This window comes from Ranitomeya variabilis, chromosome 1 (genome assembly GCF_051348905.1).
Source record: "Ranitomeya variabilis isolate aRanVar5 chromosome 1, aRanVar5.hap1, whole genome shotgun sequence".
Classification (NCBI taxonomy): domain Eukaryota; kingdom Metazoa; phylum Chordata; class Amphibia; order Anura; family Dendrobatidae; genus Ranitomeya; species Ranitomeya variabilis.
The window spans coordinates 672,299,283-672,318,267 of record NC_135232.1 but is presented as its reverse complement, the minus strand read 5'-3'; the positions used below and the strand labels follow the sequence as shown (position 1 = coordinate 672,318,267).

The 18,985-nt window shown below is 44.5% G+C and overlaps 1 protein-coding gene across 5 annotated transcripts in view; it reads right to left on the bottom strand.

Annotated features, from left to right (window-relative positions):
• Positions 1–292: 292 nt before the first annotated feature.
• The window catches only part of RPAP1 (RNA polymerase II associated protein 1), a 117,977-nt gene continuing 99,284 nt past the window's right edge, over positions 293–18,985 (bottom strand). For all 5 annotated transcript variants that reach the window (XM_077264185.1, XM_077264217.1, XM_077264202.1 and 2 more), the window contains exons 20-25: positions 13,421–13,570; positions 13,123–13,259; positions 4,418–5,222; positions 2,329–2,505; positions 952–1,008; positions 293–682 (exon numbers count right to left, since the gene is read on the bottom strand). In XM_077264185.1, the coding sequence (XP_077120300.1) occupies positions 512–682; positions 952–1,008; positions 2,329–2,505; positions 4,418–5,222; positions 13,123–13,259; positions 13,421–13,570 (1,497 nt within the window). In that variant the 3' untranslated portion in view covers positions 293–511. The remainder of the gene's footprint in view (positions 683–951; positions 1,009–2,328; positions 2,506–4,417; positions 5,223–13,122; positions 13,260–13,420; positions 13,571–18,985) is intronic.

The window sequence follows — 18,985 nt, the reverse complement described above, 5'->3', positions numbered from 1 at the left end:
ATCAAACGCTTTGTCCTTTGTGTTTACTAGGTATGACCTCAGTCCTGTACATAAGAAAGACAAAAATAAAACTACCCACACTCTGCAGATGAAGAGGGGTGAATAAATGAGGGTTCGTTTGTTTTCACATATCCCAGACCACAAATGACAATATTGAATTTTTTGGGGCCGACACCCAAATGATTACGAATGTTCATCTGATAATCGTTGCAACCAAATTGGTCTTTATGTTCCAGTTTTGTTCAATGATATCGGCTATCTTAGTCTATTTTTTATATTATTATATTAAGAGTCATGAAAAATTTCTCTTTATTCTACAGTTTCAATATTTCTGTTGTGACTTCAGGTCACTTTCAGGAAGCAATGAACTTTACAGCCTGTCCAGTAATGTTTCTAGTACAGGTATATAAGACATACAGAATAAAATATCGAATGGCTGACTTGCTTTTATGGCAACAAGCAAATATTTTAGGTACTTTTTTTTAAACTGTTTACTGCACTCTATTTAGAGTCATTCATCGTATTTTCGCAGCTTTAATGTTGCCTCTTTTGCTTTTTGCGGTCGCTCTGTTACCGTTTTCAGATGCTTCTCCCTGAGAGGCGGAAGGGCGTCATACAAATCAAAGCCCAGCGGGCTATTGCTGGACGGTTGTCTGTAGTACAGGAGATGTTTCTTCAGGCCCTGGAAATTTAAGGGTAGATTAGCAAATAAAGGAATAAATAAAATATAACCAGTCTATCCACCACGCAAAAATTCTTGTTTTGGAAAGTCACTAAGACAAAATCAGGTTGTAAAGAAGTATTGTAATCTAGGACATTAATGGCGACGCAATCCGATACGCCATATATATGTCCCAAATCGGAAATTGCTGGCTTTGATTTTGGGCTTTTATTTGCAATCTCCTGTGTTTTTCCTCATCTGGATGTCAAATTACAGGTCACAGCACATACCTCATCCACCAAGAGATACGTCTTCTTGAACATGTTTTTTCTCAAAGCATCCACGTTCTGTAAAAAACAAAGACTTGCATGGAAATGCTAGGCCTACAATACACTCTTAGTAAAAAGTAAGGATACTTGAAAATATGGTGCTGAGATGCACGGACCTCCCGGTCGTTATCTGACACTAATGTGAAATGCTGGGGGGCAGGGGGGGGCTTTCAAAATTTTTGTAAACTGCTTATAGGGGTTAAAGTCGGATTGCTGCAATCCTCACCAATCGTTACAATAGGGATCCTCAGTAGAGATGAGCGACTTTGCTCGGGTTCCCTCTTATTCGGCAAGCTATATACTTGCCGAAAAAGCTGCAGAGGAAACCTGGCTTCCTGGATCAGTGCCTCAGCTGCATGTGTCACACTCATGACACATGCATGGACAGCCTGTGTGTTGGGCTCTCCATGCATGTGTCACACAGCCGTAACCCATGCAGCTCACCTCAGCTTTTTCAGTAACGGTCAGAGAATGGCACAGGGGAGCATGCATGATGACGTTCTATTCATTGTCCATTGTACTGCTGGAGCTAGCCGAATACAGTCCCACAGACTATGAATTGGGTGGCATGTCACATACTATATCTTTCAAAGGTGGAACTGAGTAAGAACGATCAATGTATTTGGGAGCAATATCCCTTTCAACGGTTGTATTGGCCAGAGTGCTGTTGTGCAAAGAGGAACTGTAAATATCACTTTATGGTATAGGAATAAACCTTTAAGTAGGCTATGAAATGAAAGTGGCCATAAATGGCAGTCTGTATTTAAAGTGGTTGTCTGGTGAAAACAATATATTACCTATCCGCAGGCTAAGTGATAACATACTGATTGGTGCAGGTCCCTGTGGTCAGACCCCAATCAATCGTTAGGGAATTTTTATCCATTCCAAAGTGAACAGACAAGTCATCTGCCTAACCACTGCTCCATCCATGAGACTGCCAAAAAAAAAAGCAGAAAGGAGCGCTCAGCAGCCCCATAGGGAATGAATGAAGCGGAGGTAGAGAATGCACACTATTTCCTTTTCTGTTGATCAGTTTGGGTCACAGTATTTGGACCCCATTGATCAACAAGTTATCACCTTACCCTATGGATAGATGCTAAAAAAGTTGTCTGGTGAAAACAAGTTAAGTTGATGATTTACTCAGGACCAGTAAGAAAATACCCAGATGCCTGCTATTATAAGAGTAGATTGAAAATAAATGCTATAAGCTGTTAGAAAGCCACCAATATTGTGACCTATGTAAAATGTCAGTGTATATAGCCTATGACCTTTGCCTGTACATCAGAGACAGTCATTGAACTTTGCAGCAAAGCCTCCTGTCCTCTGTAAATATTGTACCTCGGCAGCACGATCTTGTGAAAAGATGAAGCTGTTCACATGAGAAACTGCCACGACATACAGCACCGGACACCAGGTCTGCCGTAGGGTTCCCGTCACCAAGGTCCGGAAATAGAGACGCAAGAGATTCAAGTTATCTTCAGGAGGGGACGTGAACAAGGTCAGTGAAACCGGAAACTGGAGGAGGAAAGAAAATAAAATAAATAGTACAAAAATACAGCTCTCCGGTTCTCTGTGCTGGTATATATTCCTAAACGTCGACGTCCATTCCTACAATTTCATTCAGTAGTTTTGTAGCTTAACCTAAAGACTTAAAGTGCTCAGCCTCGTCCTTGTACACATAGGTCCACATTTCTAAAAAATTGCAGAATTTAACCCAGATCATTAGTGGATTCATTTAAACCCTTTATCCAGTATTGCCGAAGTTTATAAGAACAGTAGTTCCCCTCCCAATGTTGGAAAAGAGTAGGACACCAATATTTTAAATGTCACAGTTAAATACAAATATTTTTTTCCCCACAAATTGCAATTTTTCAGAACTCGCGATTTTTCATTTTTGCACTTTTTTCCTCCCCTTCTTCCAAGAACTATTACTTTTGTTATTTTAATATCAACATAAAAGTACTTAAAACATTTTGTTCACCATATATTAATTTTCTATGAGACATGTAGGGTCCGTAAAGCAGTAATGAGCAAATGGGTTAATTAATCTTATATTTTGTTCAATTTAACTTTCATGATTGCATCAATACCAGATGTTTCTTCCCCTTAAGGGACTTGAACCGACAATATTTTGATGCCACAGTATTGTAGTACATGGTGTAAATGATTGACTCCTTCAGCATCCGGTCTTGGGTTCATAGGTGTACAAAGATGGCAGCTAAGGTAATGCATCAACACCTTGCAGTTGTGTCCCATGGGGTCGAAGGGAAAGGATGCTCATCTAAATGCCATCTTATTGATTGACAACATCATCTAAATGATTAAACTGCAGAAACTGGAGCTAACTCCAGGTGTTGCAAGATGAAGGCTGTATAACACAATCAGCATCTGCTGCACGTGGAGCTCAGCTAGTGGCTTTCTTTCATAATCCATATTGGAAAGGCCATATGATGCGTTATGAATTTATAACTTAGTCTCTGCCACCTAGCCTGACTAACAGCTCCTCAGTGTCCCTCCTCCCTGCTGAGATCTCACACTGCTCAGTACAAGCTGCAGCTATCAAACTGGATGGGTGGAGAATAAATACACTTGGACTCATGAGCTCTCTGTTTCTAGCTGGACTCATAAAATAGATAACAAAAGACTGACCGTCACTTCCAAACAGAAAACTAATGCGCACAGCAGGTGCAAGCTAAGAGTAGCCATCTCTATACATAACTAACAAAGTTGTACTCTGTAGCGTTATAACATGTAAAATGAAACATATGAAATTACAATAGCATACCGGCTCTAAAAAATAGGCAAAAACTAAGATAATTAGCACCTGATTTGGCCAATTCATGCATGCACAGCTGCAAGCGACAAGGTGATCTTCTTTTGCTGGGAACCAAACCTAATGTGTTTCCTCTCCTGGGCTGAGGGCCTACATTTATATGGGTAGGTAGGATCCTGCTGTAATTAAAACCATCAAGGGCTGATGGGTGGAGTGCCTATATATAAACAAAAGACTGACCAACCCTTCCAAACAAAATCTGGTGTGTACAGGTGCATACTAAGTAGTCATCTCCAAGGAAAAGAAGGTCCCAGTGAAAGAAGGTCACCAAGTCATTGGCTGCTGGTCATGTACGAATTGGCCAAATTATGCACTAAGTATCTTCGTTTTTCCTATTTTCTAGAGCAGTAACTTTCATATTTTTCATGTTTATATGCTAAAGTGCTACAGAGTGCAACTATATTTGTTGGACTCACAAAATGCTCATCTAAGTATCTACATTTTGATATGGATCTTCAAAGTAAATACACCAGTTTTATCAGGTGTAAGAGCTCTATCTAACAATGTATACAGTTTTCATTGTGAAATTTGGTGAAAGATTCACTTTAAATAATGTATTGATGAATACAATTGAGGTATACTTTGATAACTTACCTCTTTAAGGGGCACTGACAGGGATCTCAAGCTGCTCACACGTTCTCCAAATAAAGCTTGCCTGAGTTGGACACTGAAACGTCTCTGTAAAGGAAGAAGTATAAATGTCCCAAACAAGGGGTCTCCAAAAGAAACAGCCTCAAACTGCTCCAAAAGGTCCATGTAAAAATCGTAGAAAGAAGCAAGTCCAGGAAGAGGTACATCAAGCTTGAGGGAGTCCATGAAGTTTGGCTGACAATAAAAAACTGTAAGAGCTGCAGTGTACGAATGGACAGGACCTTCTAAGAAGAGATCACTGCCTGTGAGAAACACGCAGGCCAGACGGGACAGCTTTGCTGCAGTGGGTATACTCTGCAAAGAGCTTGGGCGCCAAGTTTCCAAGAGAAAGATCCACTGCAAGTTCCTAGTCACGGTGTTCACCAGATCGGGGGGCAAAGTGTTGACAATATTTCCTTTAGATTCTGCATTGGTCACTTTATTGTAGAGGTTGATTAATGGAAGGAATGACCAATCAGAAGGTAAAATTGGACCTCTGGCTTCTGGAAGCAAAGTAGTCTGGACAAAACAAGTCCTTTCCTGGTAAACAAGCCTGGAGTGGTTGAGAGCTTGTTGTATGTGTGCAAAGTGTGTCAAATAGCAAGCTCGGATGGAAGGAAGATCTCTGTAGGCTTCTTCTAGCAGAGCACCGCGACTGGGAGAGGTTGAAGATGCAGCTACTGAACTAGGGGGTGCTTGTTTAGTGTCAGATGTAATGTGCAATATATCAAACAAATCAGCGGCTTGGGGACCTCCAGAACTTCCTTCTCTGTGAAGAAGAGGTTAGTGAATAGTTAAACCCAAAATCATAAATAGACACTTAAGTGTATGATAGCCTTAAAGTTGTACATATAAAACAGGAGCGGTATAACATGTATGTCCGGCTAAAGGTACCGTCACACTAAACGATATCGCTAGCGATCCGTGACGTTGCAGCGTCCTGGATAGCGATATCGTTGTGTTTGACACGCAGCAGCGATCAGGATCCTGCTGTGATATCGCTGGTCGTTGATTAAAGTTCTGAACTTTATTTGGTCGTCAGATCGCCGTGTATTGTCGTGTTTGACAGCAAAAGCAACGATACCAGCAATGTTTTACAATGGTAACCAGGGTAAATATCGGGTTACTAAGCGCAGGGCCGCGCTTAGTAACCCGATGTTTACCCTGGTTACCAGTGTAAAATGTAAAAAAACAAACAGTACATACTCACCTTCTGCTGTCTGTCACACATCCCTCGCTGTCCGCTTCCTGCACTAACTGAGCGCTGGCCGTAAGTGAAAGCACAGCACAGCGGTGACGTCACCGCTCTGCTGTTAGGGCCGGCACTCAGTCAGTGCAGGAAGCGGACGCCGGGGGACGCGAAGGTGAGTATGTACTGTTTGTTTTTTTACATTTTACACTGGTAACCAGGGTAAACATCGGGTTACTAACCGCGGCCCTGCGCTTAGCAACCCGATGTTTACCCTGGTTACCCAGGGACCTCGGCATCGTTGGTCGCTGGAGAGCGGTCTGTGTGACAGCTCTCCAGCGACCAAACAGCGACGCTGCAGCGATCGGCATCGTTGTCTGTATCGCTGCAGCGTCGCTTAGTGTGACGGTACCTTAAGACCATCAAAGAGAGGATCACCGCTTGTGGCCACAATGAGTAGCCATTCTGTAATAAATGGCACCCACTCTGGAAGACCTGGAGCATCTATGGGACTACGTTACCTAGTCCTGTTCATTAATCACTTCCCGACCAGGTGATTTTCAGTTTTGTGCTTTTGTTTTTTCCTCCTCTTATTCCAAGAGCCATAACTTTTTAATTTTTCTGTTGACATAGCCGTATGAGTTTTTGTTTTCTCTTGTCTTCGGCTATTATATGACAGTCCTGCAGCTTATCTAAAGCTACCATCGACACATCCAATCCCCATAAATATACAGCAAGGCACTAGACAGGGATGTCCCTTATCACCGGCCCTTTTTGCCCTAGCCTTGGAACCCCTGGCGGAAGCCATAAGAGAGATCCTAAGGGTACTGTCACACATTGAAATTTCGATCGCTACGACGGCACGATTCGTGACGTCGCAGCGTCGTACTATTATCGCTCCAGCGTCGTAGACTGCTGTCACACGTTGCAATCACGGCGCTGGAGCGATGCCGAAGTCCCCGGGTAACCAGGGTAAACATCGGGTTGCTAAGCGCAGGGCCGCGCTTAGTAACCCGATGTTTACCCTGGTTACCAGCGTAAACGTAAAAAAACCAAACAGTACATACTCACATGCCGGTGTCTGTCCCTCGGCGCTGTGCTTCTCTGCACTGTGTAAGCACAGCGGCCGGAAAGCACAGCGGTGACGTCACCGCTGTGCTCGCTTTCCGGCTCTGGTGCTTACACAGTGCAGAGAAGCTTTCGCCGAGGGACAGACACCGGCATGTGAGTATGTACTGTTTGTTTTTTTTACGTTTACGCTGGTAACCACAGTAAACATCGGGTTACTAAGCGCGGCCCTGCGCTTAGTTACCCGATGTTTACCCTGGTTACCAGCGAACACATCGCTGGATCGCTGTCACACACAACGATCCAGCGATGACAGCGGGTGATCAAGCGACGAAAGAAAGTTCCAAACGATCTGCTACGACGTACGATTCTCAGCAGGGTGTCTGATCGCAGTAGCGTGTCAGACACAGCGATATCGTAACGATATCGCTAGAACGTCACGAATCGTACCGTCGTAGCGATCGAAATTTCAATGTGTGACAGTACCCTAACATAACAGGCCTGATAGCCTAGGAGATCATTACAAAGTCAGTCTCTCTGCGGATGACCTCCTCTTGACCTTAACCAATCCTCATATCACCCTTCCCAATCTGTTCTCCCTCCATGATTTTGAATTGATCTCAGGTCTCAAGATAAATATAGAAAAATCGGAAGCATTATTCGTCAACACTCCAAAAGATGTGCAAACCAATGTAATCTCCCAATTTAAGTTTACAAAAAAGGAGCATTACTTGACCTACCTTGGTATTAACCTTACAACCAATAAGTCGACACTGTTCAAATGGAACTACACTCCACTTATACAGAAGTTTCAGGCTGACTTAGCTAGGTGGTCCCCCTCAACATTGTCCGGGTTGGGTAGATTACAGACGGTAAAAATGGTATTATTACCTCACTTTTTATATCTATTCTGAACCCTCCTGATTGCAATACCAACTAAAACGTTCCTCAATATAGATACTGATTTCCAAATGAGTGTGGCAAGGAAAGAGACCTAGAATCTCACAAAAAATTGTTTCATCAGGAGATTGGAAGGACTATCCTTGCCCAACTTCGCACTATATTTCAAGTCAGCCCAAATAGCCCAACTAACTAACACATGTTCACATACTAGCAAACTTAGATGGGTTCTCTTGGAGTCATTTCTCACAAAGCCATACTCGTTACCAGGTCTGAATTGGACTACAGAAAAGCTTCCACAGGGATTGACTATCACAGCGCCTTTCACAGCCAACTCTCTAATACTCTAGAGAAAAGTAAGATTTAAATTTCAATTGCAGTCCAACACTTCCCTGCTAATCTCATTATTTAATAATCCAATGTTTCTGCCTGGCCTTGAGCTCCATCTCTTTCCGTGGTGGAAGCTAAAAGGGATCTGCATATTAAAAAACCTTTGCGCTCCTTTCAACGCATTATTTAACAGGCAATAATTTATTCAGAAATATAACCCCTATAATATAATCTCTCCCTTACCTCTGGCATTTTTCCCTCCTCCTTCAAACACTCTATCATTACTCCATTACTAAAAAAAACCCACCCTTGACCCATCATGCACAAATAACTACAGACCAGTCTCCAATCTCCCCTTCATCTCAAAACACCTGGAGCGCCTAGTCTACTCCCGCCTTACCCGTTACCTCTCCACCCATTCCCTTCTAGACCCTTCACAGTCTGGTTTCCGCGCCCTACATTCGACAGAAACTGCACTCATCAAGGTGACCAATGACCTTCTGACAGCAAAATGTAACGGTGACCACTCTCTGCTCATTCTCCTCGATCTTTCTGCAGCTTTCGACACTGTTGACCACCCTCTCCTACTCTCTAGGCTCCAGTCACTAGGCATTAAGGACACTGCTCTCTCCTGGTTCTCCTCCTATCTTTCTGAACGCTCCTTCAGTGTTCTGTTCTGTGACTCCACTTCATCTCCTCTTCCTCTCACTGTCGGGGTACCCCAGGGCTCAGTCCTTGGCCCCCTTCTCTTCTCCCTCTACACGGCCCCAATTGGACAGACCATCAGCAGATTTGGTTTTCAGTACCATCTTTATGCTGATGACACACAACTATACACGTCATCCCCTGACCTTACCCCCGCTGTACTACAGAACGCCACTGACTGTCTGTCTGCAGTCTCCAACATCATGTTCGCTCTCTATCTGAAACTCAACCTCTCCAAAACTGAACTTCTTCTGCTCCCGCCTTCTACTAACCTCCCTAAATCTGACATTTCCCTCTCCGTCGGTGGCACCATCATACCACCCCAGCAGCAGGCACGCTGTCTGGGTGTTATGTTTGACTCCAATCTCTCCTTCACCTCCCACATACAATGTCTTGCCCGCTCGTGCCGCTTACACCTAAAGAACATCTCTAGAATCCGCCCTTTTCTCACCATGGAGACAACAAAAACCCTCACTGTCGCCCTAATCCACTCCCGTCTGGACTACTGTAACGCTCTATTAATTGGCCTCCCCCTCACTCGACTTTCCCCTCTCCAGTCCATCCTTAATGCAGCAGCCAGGGTCGTCCATCTGGCTAATCGTTACTTGGACGTGTCCGCTCTTCGCCAGTCGTTACACTGGCTGCCCATTCATTACAGGATACAATTCAAAGTACTTGTTCTCACCCACAAAGCTCTCCATAGTGCGGCACCCCCTTACATCTCCTCCCTCATTTCTGTCTATCGGCCTAACCGACCTCTGCGCTCTGCAAATGACTTTCGACTAACCTCTGCACTAATCCGTACCTCCCACTCCCGACTCCAAGACTTCTCCCGTGCTGCGCCAATCCTCTGGAATGCTCTACCCCAAGACATTAGGACCATCCACAACTTGCATAGTTTTAGGCGCTCGCTCAAAACACATTTGTTCAGAGCGGCCTATCACGTTCCCTAATCAAACTCATTTTATGTTTTTGTGCGTGTGTAACCCATTCACTACTTCCATCTACCCCCCACTCCCTGAAGATGGCTGGACCATCATTGTAAATACACCATAGTAAATACACACCTGTGCTTTGTATCTCCCCACCTCATTGTAGATTGTAAGCTCTCACGAGCAGGGTCATCTTATTTTGTCTTATTTTTGCTTTATTACTGTATTGTTAACGTTGTTACCTATGACTGTTGTGTTTGAAACTGTTAAACTGTAAAGCGCTGCGGAATATGTTGGCGCTATATAAATAAAGATTATTATTATTATTATTTATTAACCCCCCAATCAGAGAAGCCATGCATGTAAATCAGATCCTTCACTTTGCCAAACAAATTCCTCCAAAAAAGTCCTTACGTCCTCTCTCAATGCTTCAAGCTTTGAACAAAAATGTGTAAATGTCCCCTTGGGAAGGGAAACAATATCGTTTCCCTTCCAGCCATCAACCCTCCATATGATAAGAAAAAACTAAAATATATGGTACATTGGGAGGAGGATTTGGACTTCCCTATGTCTGTGGAGAGCTGGCAGCGATGTTGTGATACACTATCAAGAGGTAGCCACCAGACGTCCCTTGTAGAGACTTCCCTGAAAGTTCTCCACAGAACATACCATGTCCCGGCAAAACTTCAAAGCATTTACCCAAATGTTTCAGACAAATGTTTCAGGGGATGCAATTTACTAGGAGATATGAAACATATTTGGTGGACTTGCCCAGCGGTATCAGACCTGTGGCATGAAGTAAAACGTCTCACTGAACAAATGTTTGGTGGGAATTAGACCCCTCTATCTTTCTCCTGGGGGCAAAACACCCGGGATTCACTAATAACTTACACAGACTGGTAAATTTTCTATTTATGGTCACCAAAATCCACATAGTGGCAAAGTGGAAGTTCCATTCACTCTCTTATCTCTCTGGTAAGAGAGAGGATGAATGCTATAATGCTATATGAGTGTATTGAAGCCACCAGAAGTGACATGTCGGGCCCCTTTTTTAAAGATATGGAACAAGTGGATAGATCTAGATCCAAACTCGCAACTAAATCAGGCCCTACGTCTGTCACCCTGATGAGGCAGGATCTGAAGGACTTAAGGAAGATGTCCAAACAAAATATTAGGGGTTTAATCACATATCTCCGCTTGAGTAGACCTTATCATAAATTATATTCTTTCTTTCTCTACCTTAAGTTAAGGGTACCGTCACACAGTACCATTTACATCGCTACGACGGCACGATTCGTGACGTCGCAGCGTCGTATGATTATCGCTCCAGCGTCGTAGACTGCGGTCACACGTTGCAATCACGGCGCTGGAGCGATGCCGAAGTCCCCGGGTAACCAGGGTAAACATCGGGTTACTAAGTGCAGGGCCGCGCTTAGTAACCCGATGTTTACCGTGGTTACCAGCGTAAAAGTAAAAAAACAAACCGTACATACTCACCATCTGATGTCCGTCAGGTCCCTTGCCGTCTGCTTCCTGCTCTGACTGAGATCCGGCCGTACAGTGAGAGCAGAGCGCAGCGGCGACTTCACCGCTGTGATCTGCTCTCACTTTCCGGCCAGCAGACAGTCAGAGCGGGAAGCAGACGGCAAGGGACCTGACGGACATCAGATGGTGAGCATGTACGGTTTGTTTTTTTTTTACTTTTACGCTGGTAACCACGGTAAACATCGGGTTACTAAGCGCGGCCCTGCGCTTAGTAACCCGATGTTTACCCTGGTTACCAGCGAACGCATCGCTGGATCGCTGTCACACACAACGATCCAGCGATGACAGCGGGAGATCCAGCGACGAAAGAAAGTTTCAAACGATGTGCTACGACGTACGATTCTCAGCAGGGTGCCTGATCGCAGTAGCGTGTCAGACACTGCGAGATCGTAACGATATCGCTAGAACGTCATGAATCGTGCCGTCGTAGCGATAAAAATGCCACTGTGTGACGGTACCCTTACACTCCTTGTATGACCCAATCTGAAATTCTGACTATTCTATGTTGATGGCATTGCGTGCAATAGTTGATAGTAAACTGGTGTAAAACACACTGTGGATTACCTGCTTGTCTTCCCTTTGTACTGTCCCCCCATCTTTTTCTTGTCCCCATGTTAAAATTAGTATTTGTTCATTATTATAGAAATTTACACATCTCCTGCATCGGAGAACCTACCCAAACTGTTGTATACTTTCAATATCTTATTTTTAAAGAAAACCTAATGAAACGAAAAAAAAAAAATTACCTAATAAAAATGATGCTCCAGGTCAGTACAATGACGCATATATTAAACTTGTATAGTTTTTAGTTTATTTAAGTGGTGAAAAAAAATTCTGAAATTTGTAATAAAAAAAAATTACTTGTGTTGCCATTTTCCGAGAGCTGTAACATTTTCAATTGTCGGAATATGGACCGTGTGGGGGCTTATTTTTTACGTCCCAAATAGATGTTTTTATTAAACTCACTTTGGAGTAGATAGAAATGTTTTGAGAGCCTCTTATTACATTTTTTTTGTGTTGTTGTGGCAGCCGAAAAAACACAATTCTGGAGATAGATTAGATAGATTGGACATTTATGAACAGGGTACAATATATGTCAATTTAAAAAAAATGTTACTTTATTTTTAATGGAGGAAAAGAGGGGTGATTTGAACTTCCGCAATTTTTTATTTAAATTTGTTTTCCACTTTCACTGTACTTATAAGTCCCCTTTGGGGACTTGAAGTTACAATTGTCTAATCACTTTTACTATATACAGCAACGCTACAACATTGCTTTATACAGCAGAAGTCACAATCTCATTATCAGTCGGAAAAGATGCACGCACACCGAGCCCGTATCAAAGTCAGGGAGCCAGCAGAGGTCTACGTTGGTAAGAAGTGAAAGGGTTTCTCCAAGAATGTGATAAAAATGGCTGTTGCCACATATTGCAATCTGCAGCCCGACCTAGTCACGTGTCAGAACGTGTTGCAGCCTGAAGAAAAAGGTCTCGAGATATGAGTCTCAACTGTCGGAGGAGCTGCATTGTGAAGCCATCACTTAGCCGTGGAGCAGGGCTGGAACAGTAGAAAAAACAAAAAAACCTTCTCAGCAGATTGAAAACAAGAACAGACACTTGGAAGCGTATGACTTGGGAAGCTATTAACACAGGGGAGGAGTGAGCCATGCCCTTGCAAGGGTTCCCTAGCTTAGCCCGATCTTCCGCATTGGTAGATCGAAACCAGTGAACATTGGCAGCCACAGAGGAAGCCTGACCATGGTAGCATAGTACCACAGAGGAAGCCTGACCATGGCAGCATAGCACCCATAGTTTCTGTGTCCCCCAGTGACAGTAGCATAAAAGCTTTTTGAAGATCAAAACATCAGATAAGTTACTGACTATATGCAATGATTAATTACCTACTCAAAATAATTAAACACAATACAATCTCACACATAATACAATGCATTATACAATCTATTAGTCAATTTTGGAACCACAGGACACAGTGACGACTTACGGCATAAAAGCTGGATTGAAAGTAAAGGAAGAAATGATCTTGTGGGCCAGATGCTCACTGCCGGGCAAGAGTCGACTCAATAATGTTATGGAAGCAGAATGACAAAGTGATGCATGATGGGAATATGTAGCTGCCTGCTGCAAAAGAAAAAAAACATTAATAGTTATTAAAAATCTGCTCACAACTCCAATAATAATAATATAATGAAATTAGACCAAGAAATATTTAAAAATTACGAAGGATTAAATTTGATGGAAGCAGCAGGGAAGTTTTAATATAATAAAAGAGCAGAACTAACCACTTTGTACAGCAGAGATAATACAAAGTATTGAAGGTGGTACTCATGTCGCAGGAGCCAGGCGGAGGAGGGAGTCACTGGTGGGGTCGGGCAGTCACTTATCTTTAGTAAGTAATTGTGTAGTCCTTTGTATTCCAGGATAAAGGAGAACTGCACAAAATGCAAATAGAAAGTGTATGTAATTATGCACCAATAGTACAGTATCCTGACGTCATAGTTTGGACTGAGCTCGGTCATACATCTTCTACATTGGTGTAGTGAAACGTATATAAGAAAAGTTATTTGCTTCTATTCTCAGATGATTTCTGCATCGCTGCTTCTGTAACTTCTCCATACATCACCATTATATACTCCAAGAACGTACATAAGCAAGAGGTGTGGGACATATTGCAAAGGGGTTACCATACCAGTAAAATTTATCAGGATGGCTAAAACATGTATGACTCGACTACTGGGACTCTCACGAACAGGAGGGGTCCCTACGTCTCCAAATGGAGCAGTATTGCCCAAGAGTAACCATCGCTCCATTAAACTCAAACTGAAGTGACTTGTTGCTACAGAAAACATGACACTCCATTTTCACTACCAAAATAAAACTGCTATAGATAAACTTGCCGATTTTATGAAATGATGCTTAGACGGGTGTCCAACATGTGGCCCTCCACCAATAAACTGTGGACGGATGTAAACAGTAAATTGAGCTGGAACAGCACTGCTTCACTGTGTAATGAAAGATGCAGAGAAATGCATGGTCTACTTAAATGATGAAAACATCAATAATCTGATATTGTTAATATATACAGTACCAAGCAAAAGTTTTAGGCAGTTGTGGGAAAAAAGTTTTCCAAAATAGAAGTGTTAATAAATTATGTTTTATCAAATAACAAAATGCAAAGTGAATGAACAAAGGAGAAGTGTGACCACGCTTTGCTTTCAAAACAGCATCAATTCTTCTGGGTACTGGAAGTTTTTGAAGAAACTCGGCAGGGAGGTTGTACCAAACCAAGTATCTTCTGTGGATGTCACTTGTGCAAATCCTTCTTTCTCTTCATGTAATCCCAGACAGACTGGATGGAGATGATGAGATCAGGGCTCGTGAGGCCGTATAATCACTTCCAGGACTCATTGTTCTTCTTTATGCAGAATATAGTCGTTAATGACATTGGCTGTATGCAAGTACAAGTGTACTGAGAAGAGCTGATGCTGTATTGAAGGTAAAGGACAGTCACACCAAATAATGATGTGATTTACATTCCTTTTTTCGTTTCTTCACTTTGCATTTTGCTAATTGATGAAAATAAACTATTAACATTTCTATTTTGGAAATCTTCTTACTTTTAAGCATTTTTTTCATTTTCAGAAGAGATGATTTGGCCCACTTGTATTACTGTGAGGTAATTGACAGTATTCGAAGTACGAGAAAGCAGAAAAAAAAAAAGAGAGGGATTTTTGGTACGCACCGTAAAATCTCTTTATCGCTTCATTGAGGGTCACAGGAACCATGGGGTGTATAGCTAGGAGGCTGACACTAGGCAAAAAAAGGAAAATAGCTCCTCCTCAGTTAGGGAAGGTGCTGTGTCCCCCAATGAAGGCTCCAAGAAAGATTTTACTGTGAGTACCAAAAATCCCTCTCTTTATTTATCGCTTCATTGGGGGACACAGGTAACCATGGGACCTTCCTTCCCAGGCCTGCATCAAACGAGGAATGGGTATGAACCCTGTAGAACCTCGCAAAGGTGTGCAAAGATGACCAGGTCGTGGCCTTACAAATCTGTAAAGCCGAAGCCTGGTGACAAACTACCCAGGAAGCCCCCACCACCCGAGTGGAGTGAGCCTTCACCCCCGGAGGAAGCGGTTTGTCCTGCACTCGGTATGCCTCCACTATTGCCGAACGAATCCAACGGGCAATAGTGGATTTAGAAGCAGGGAGACCTTTACAACGACCTTCGGAGATGACAAATAGGGCATCAGAGTGGCGAAAGGAAGCAGTCCTAGAAAGGTAGACTCAGATGGCTCTGACCAGATCCAACTTGTGGAGGGACCTCTCCAGGGAATGGACGGGAGAGAGACATACGAGAAGGAAGGACGATGTCTTCATTAATGTGAAATGAAGAGACCACCTTAGGTAGGAAGGAAGGAACGGATGTGAGAACTACCATGTACTGATGTAGAATCAGGAATGGAGAACGGCAGGACAATGCCGCTAACTCAGAAACTCTCCTGATGGACATAATGGCAATTAAGAAGGCAACTTTCCATGACAGGAGAGAAAACGAAATGTCTTGAATGGGCTCAAAAGGAGCGTGCTGGAGTGCGCCAAGGACAAGGTTAAGATCCCATGGATCTATTGGAGGATGATAAGGAGGTGCCAGGTGGGCGACTCCTTGAAGAAAAGTCTTTACATGGGAACGAGAAGCCAGATTTCGTTGGAAAAGAACTGACAGAGCGGAAACCTGACCCTTTAGGGTACTGAGAGATAGACCACAATCAAGACCCGCTTGTAGAAACCCCAGGATGGGAGGAAGGGAAAAAGACATAGAAACCAAATTGTTGTCCTCACTCCACCCAAAGAAGGCCTTCCAGTATCTGTGGTAGAAACGCGAAGATGCTGGATTTATTGCCCTAATCATGGTCTGAATGACGTCCCTCAGGACTGTGGCCTAAACAGCCATGCCGTTAAACTCAGAGACTGTGAACTCTGGTGGAAGAGGGGGCCTTGTGAGAGAAGATCTGGAAGCCTCCAGGGAGTGTCCATGAGCATGTTCACGCATACCAGGCCCTTCTTGGACAGTCTGGAGCTACCAGGATTACGGGAATTCCTTCCGCCTTTATCTTTTCCACGACTCTCGTAATCAAGGGGAGAGGCAGAAAAAGATAAGGCAGCTGGAATTGGGACCACGGGATCACTAAAGCATCGCAACCGATGTCCAGTGGATCCTGGGACCTGGCTACGAACTGAGGAACCTTGTGGTTCATCTAAGACGCCATCAGGTCGACGTTCGACGTGCCCCATCTCTGGCATATCTGGCTGAAGACACCGGGGTTGAGAGATCACTCGCCCGATGTGAGACACTATCGACTGAGAAAATCGGCTCCCCAGTTTTCCACCCCTGAAATGTGTATGGCTGATATGGTGGGAACGTGATGCTCCGACCATCGCAGAATCCTTGTTACCTCTGCCATCACCTGTTTGCTGTGAGTCCCGCCTTGATGGCTTATGTAAGCTACGGCAGTTGCATTGTCCAATTGAATGCGGACCGGCTGGCCTGCAAGGAGGGACTGCCAGCGGCGAAGAGAAAGAAAAATTGCCCTGATCTCCAGAAGATGGATGGGGAGAGCGGCTTCTTGGGCGTTCCAGCGACCCTGTGCTGTGTGATGAAGAAAGACAGCTCCCTATCTGAGACTGGTGTCAATGGTGATGACCTGCCACCGGAGAGGGAGGATGGCCTCCCACGTAGGACTGAGGTGGATAGCGTCCACCAGGTCAGGGATTGCCTCACCTCAAGGGGCAGAAGCACGGGTAGGTAGAGGGAGACAGTCTTCTTGTCCCAAGCCGACAAGAGGGCCAGCTGAAGAGGAATGGTATCGAACTGGGCAAAAAGCACGGCTTCCATGGCGGCAATCATCTTCCCCAGAACTCTCATGCAGGACCGTAAGGGGAGAAGAGTTCGTCGCTTTAGATCCTTTGGCAGAAAGAAACTATTCTTTCGGAGGGAAGACACAGGCTTGGACCGTGTTGAATCTCATGCCCAGAAACACCAGGTGCTGAGCTGGGGTCAGGGAGGACTTCTCTCTGTTGACAATCCAGCTGAGACGGACCAGAGTGTCAATTGAGATCTGAAAACTCAGGTTGCAGTCTCGTCGGGACGGCCCTTGATCAGAAGATCGTCCAAGAAAAGTCAGTTTTATAACCGGACGTAACTATCTCTGTGACCCAGGCATCGTTGACCACTGACAACCATGCATCCCGGAAGAGATGAAGCCGGCCTCCCTGGAGAGATTCCCAGGTGGGGGTGACCCGTCATGCCGAGGAAAATCTGTTGGCGCAGGACCCTGAAGACTTGGAGGAGCGACCCTTTCGACGCTAGTGAGGGGCAGGTTCAAAGACAGCTTCAGCTTCTTCCTTTCCCCTTGTGTGGAAGAATGGTCTTGCTGGGCGTAAGATCCTGAAGCAGAAAAAGGCCGAAAGGAACGAAATTGAAGTGACCTCTTCTTATTAAAAAGATGTATAGGCTTGGACTGGGGAAGCAAGGTGCTTTTTCAGCCGGTAGCGTCAGAAATTATTTGATCCAGTTTGGACCCAAAAAGTCTACAGCCTTGAAAGGCAAGGCCAGTAAGGAAGTTTTTTGACAGTGGATCTGCATTCCACGCTTTCAACCAGAGAATGTGGCGAATAGCAACAATATTGCTGGTAGCCCTGGCAGAACATCCGTCCGCATCCAAGGAAGCGGTCAAAAGATATTTGCCGGCATGGGCAATCTGGTCTGCCAAATCTGCCAGCTCATCCGGTGGAGCTGCCGCTAGGATACCCTGGCGAATCATTCTTGCTCTGGCAGACATGGACTTTGCCATCCAGGTGGAGGCAAAAATGGGACAAACTGAGGCGCGGCTTCAAAAGCTGACTCAGCCAAGGGTTCTGTGTATCCGTAGAATGCTTAAGGGATGTACCATCCAGTAGAGATAGGACTGTCTTAGAAGACAGGCGAGACACTGGCAGATCCACATTAGGGGATTCTGCCCATCTACCAACGAGGTCTGGGCTAAAGGGATAGAGAATATAGGGCTGCTTCTTTCCTGGGAAGCGCTTATCAGGGTGTTCCCATTGTTTGGACATAATCTCTTCAAATTCCCTGTGATTAAGGAAATTCCGGAGGGACGTTTTACCCGTTTGAAGGAGACGGATTGCTCCTGAGCAGGTGCCCCGTTCTACTTTAGGTTCAGCATTTGGGTACTTGCCAGGATAAGGCTATTGACCATTTCTCCTGCATCTTTGAGGTCTGATCCGTATCAGACTCAGACTGGAAATCCACATCTGACACAAAAGCCGCCTCCAAGGAGGGGGCATGGGGGTGGAATACATCCATGAAGATGCAGAGGGACCTGGAGAACTAAAGGAAGAAACGGAAAGAGCCCGCTTCCTTTGTCTTGTGCCTGATTTGTCCATGTGAAGGTGGCGGTCAGGTGCGTGCAAATCATCGTGAGAGGTGTTCGGAGCACTGGTGGCATTGGACAAATGTGGGAGTCGTTCCAGGACCTGGACCAGGGACTGTGAAACTTTTGTCAGGTCAGAGACCGACTAACATGGCAACAGCCCACTCCGGAGGGAGGGGTGTGCTCTCATCCTGGGCGTTAGAGGGCTCCTGTGGGGCAGACATGGCGGATGGGTTGCAAGACAGGGAGAAAGGGGAAGACTGAAGACAACTTTCTTTTGCAAAGGACACAGGCGTAGTAAATCACAGTGGGCTTAGAGGGGCAAGAAGAAGCCTCTCCAGGGTTGGGCATAAGTCGAGCCTTGGGGATACTGCTGTGGAGGAGCCAGATAAAAAAAAAAGAATAGAGCCTACC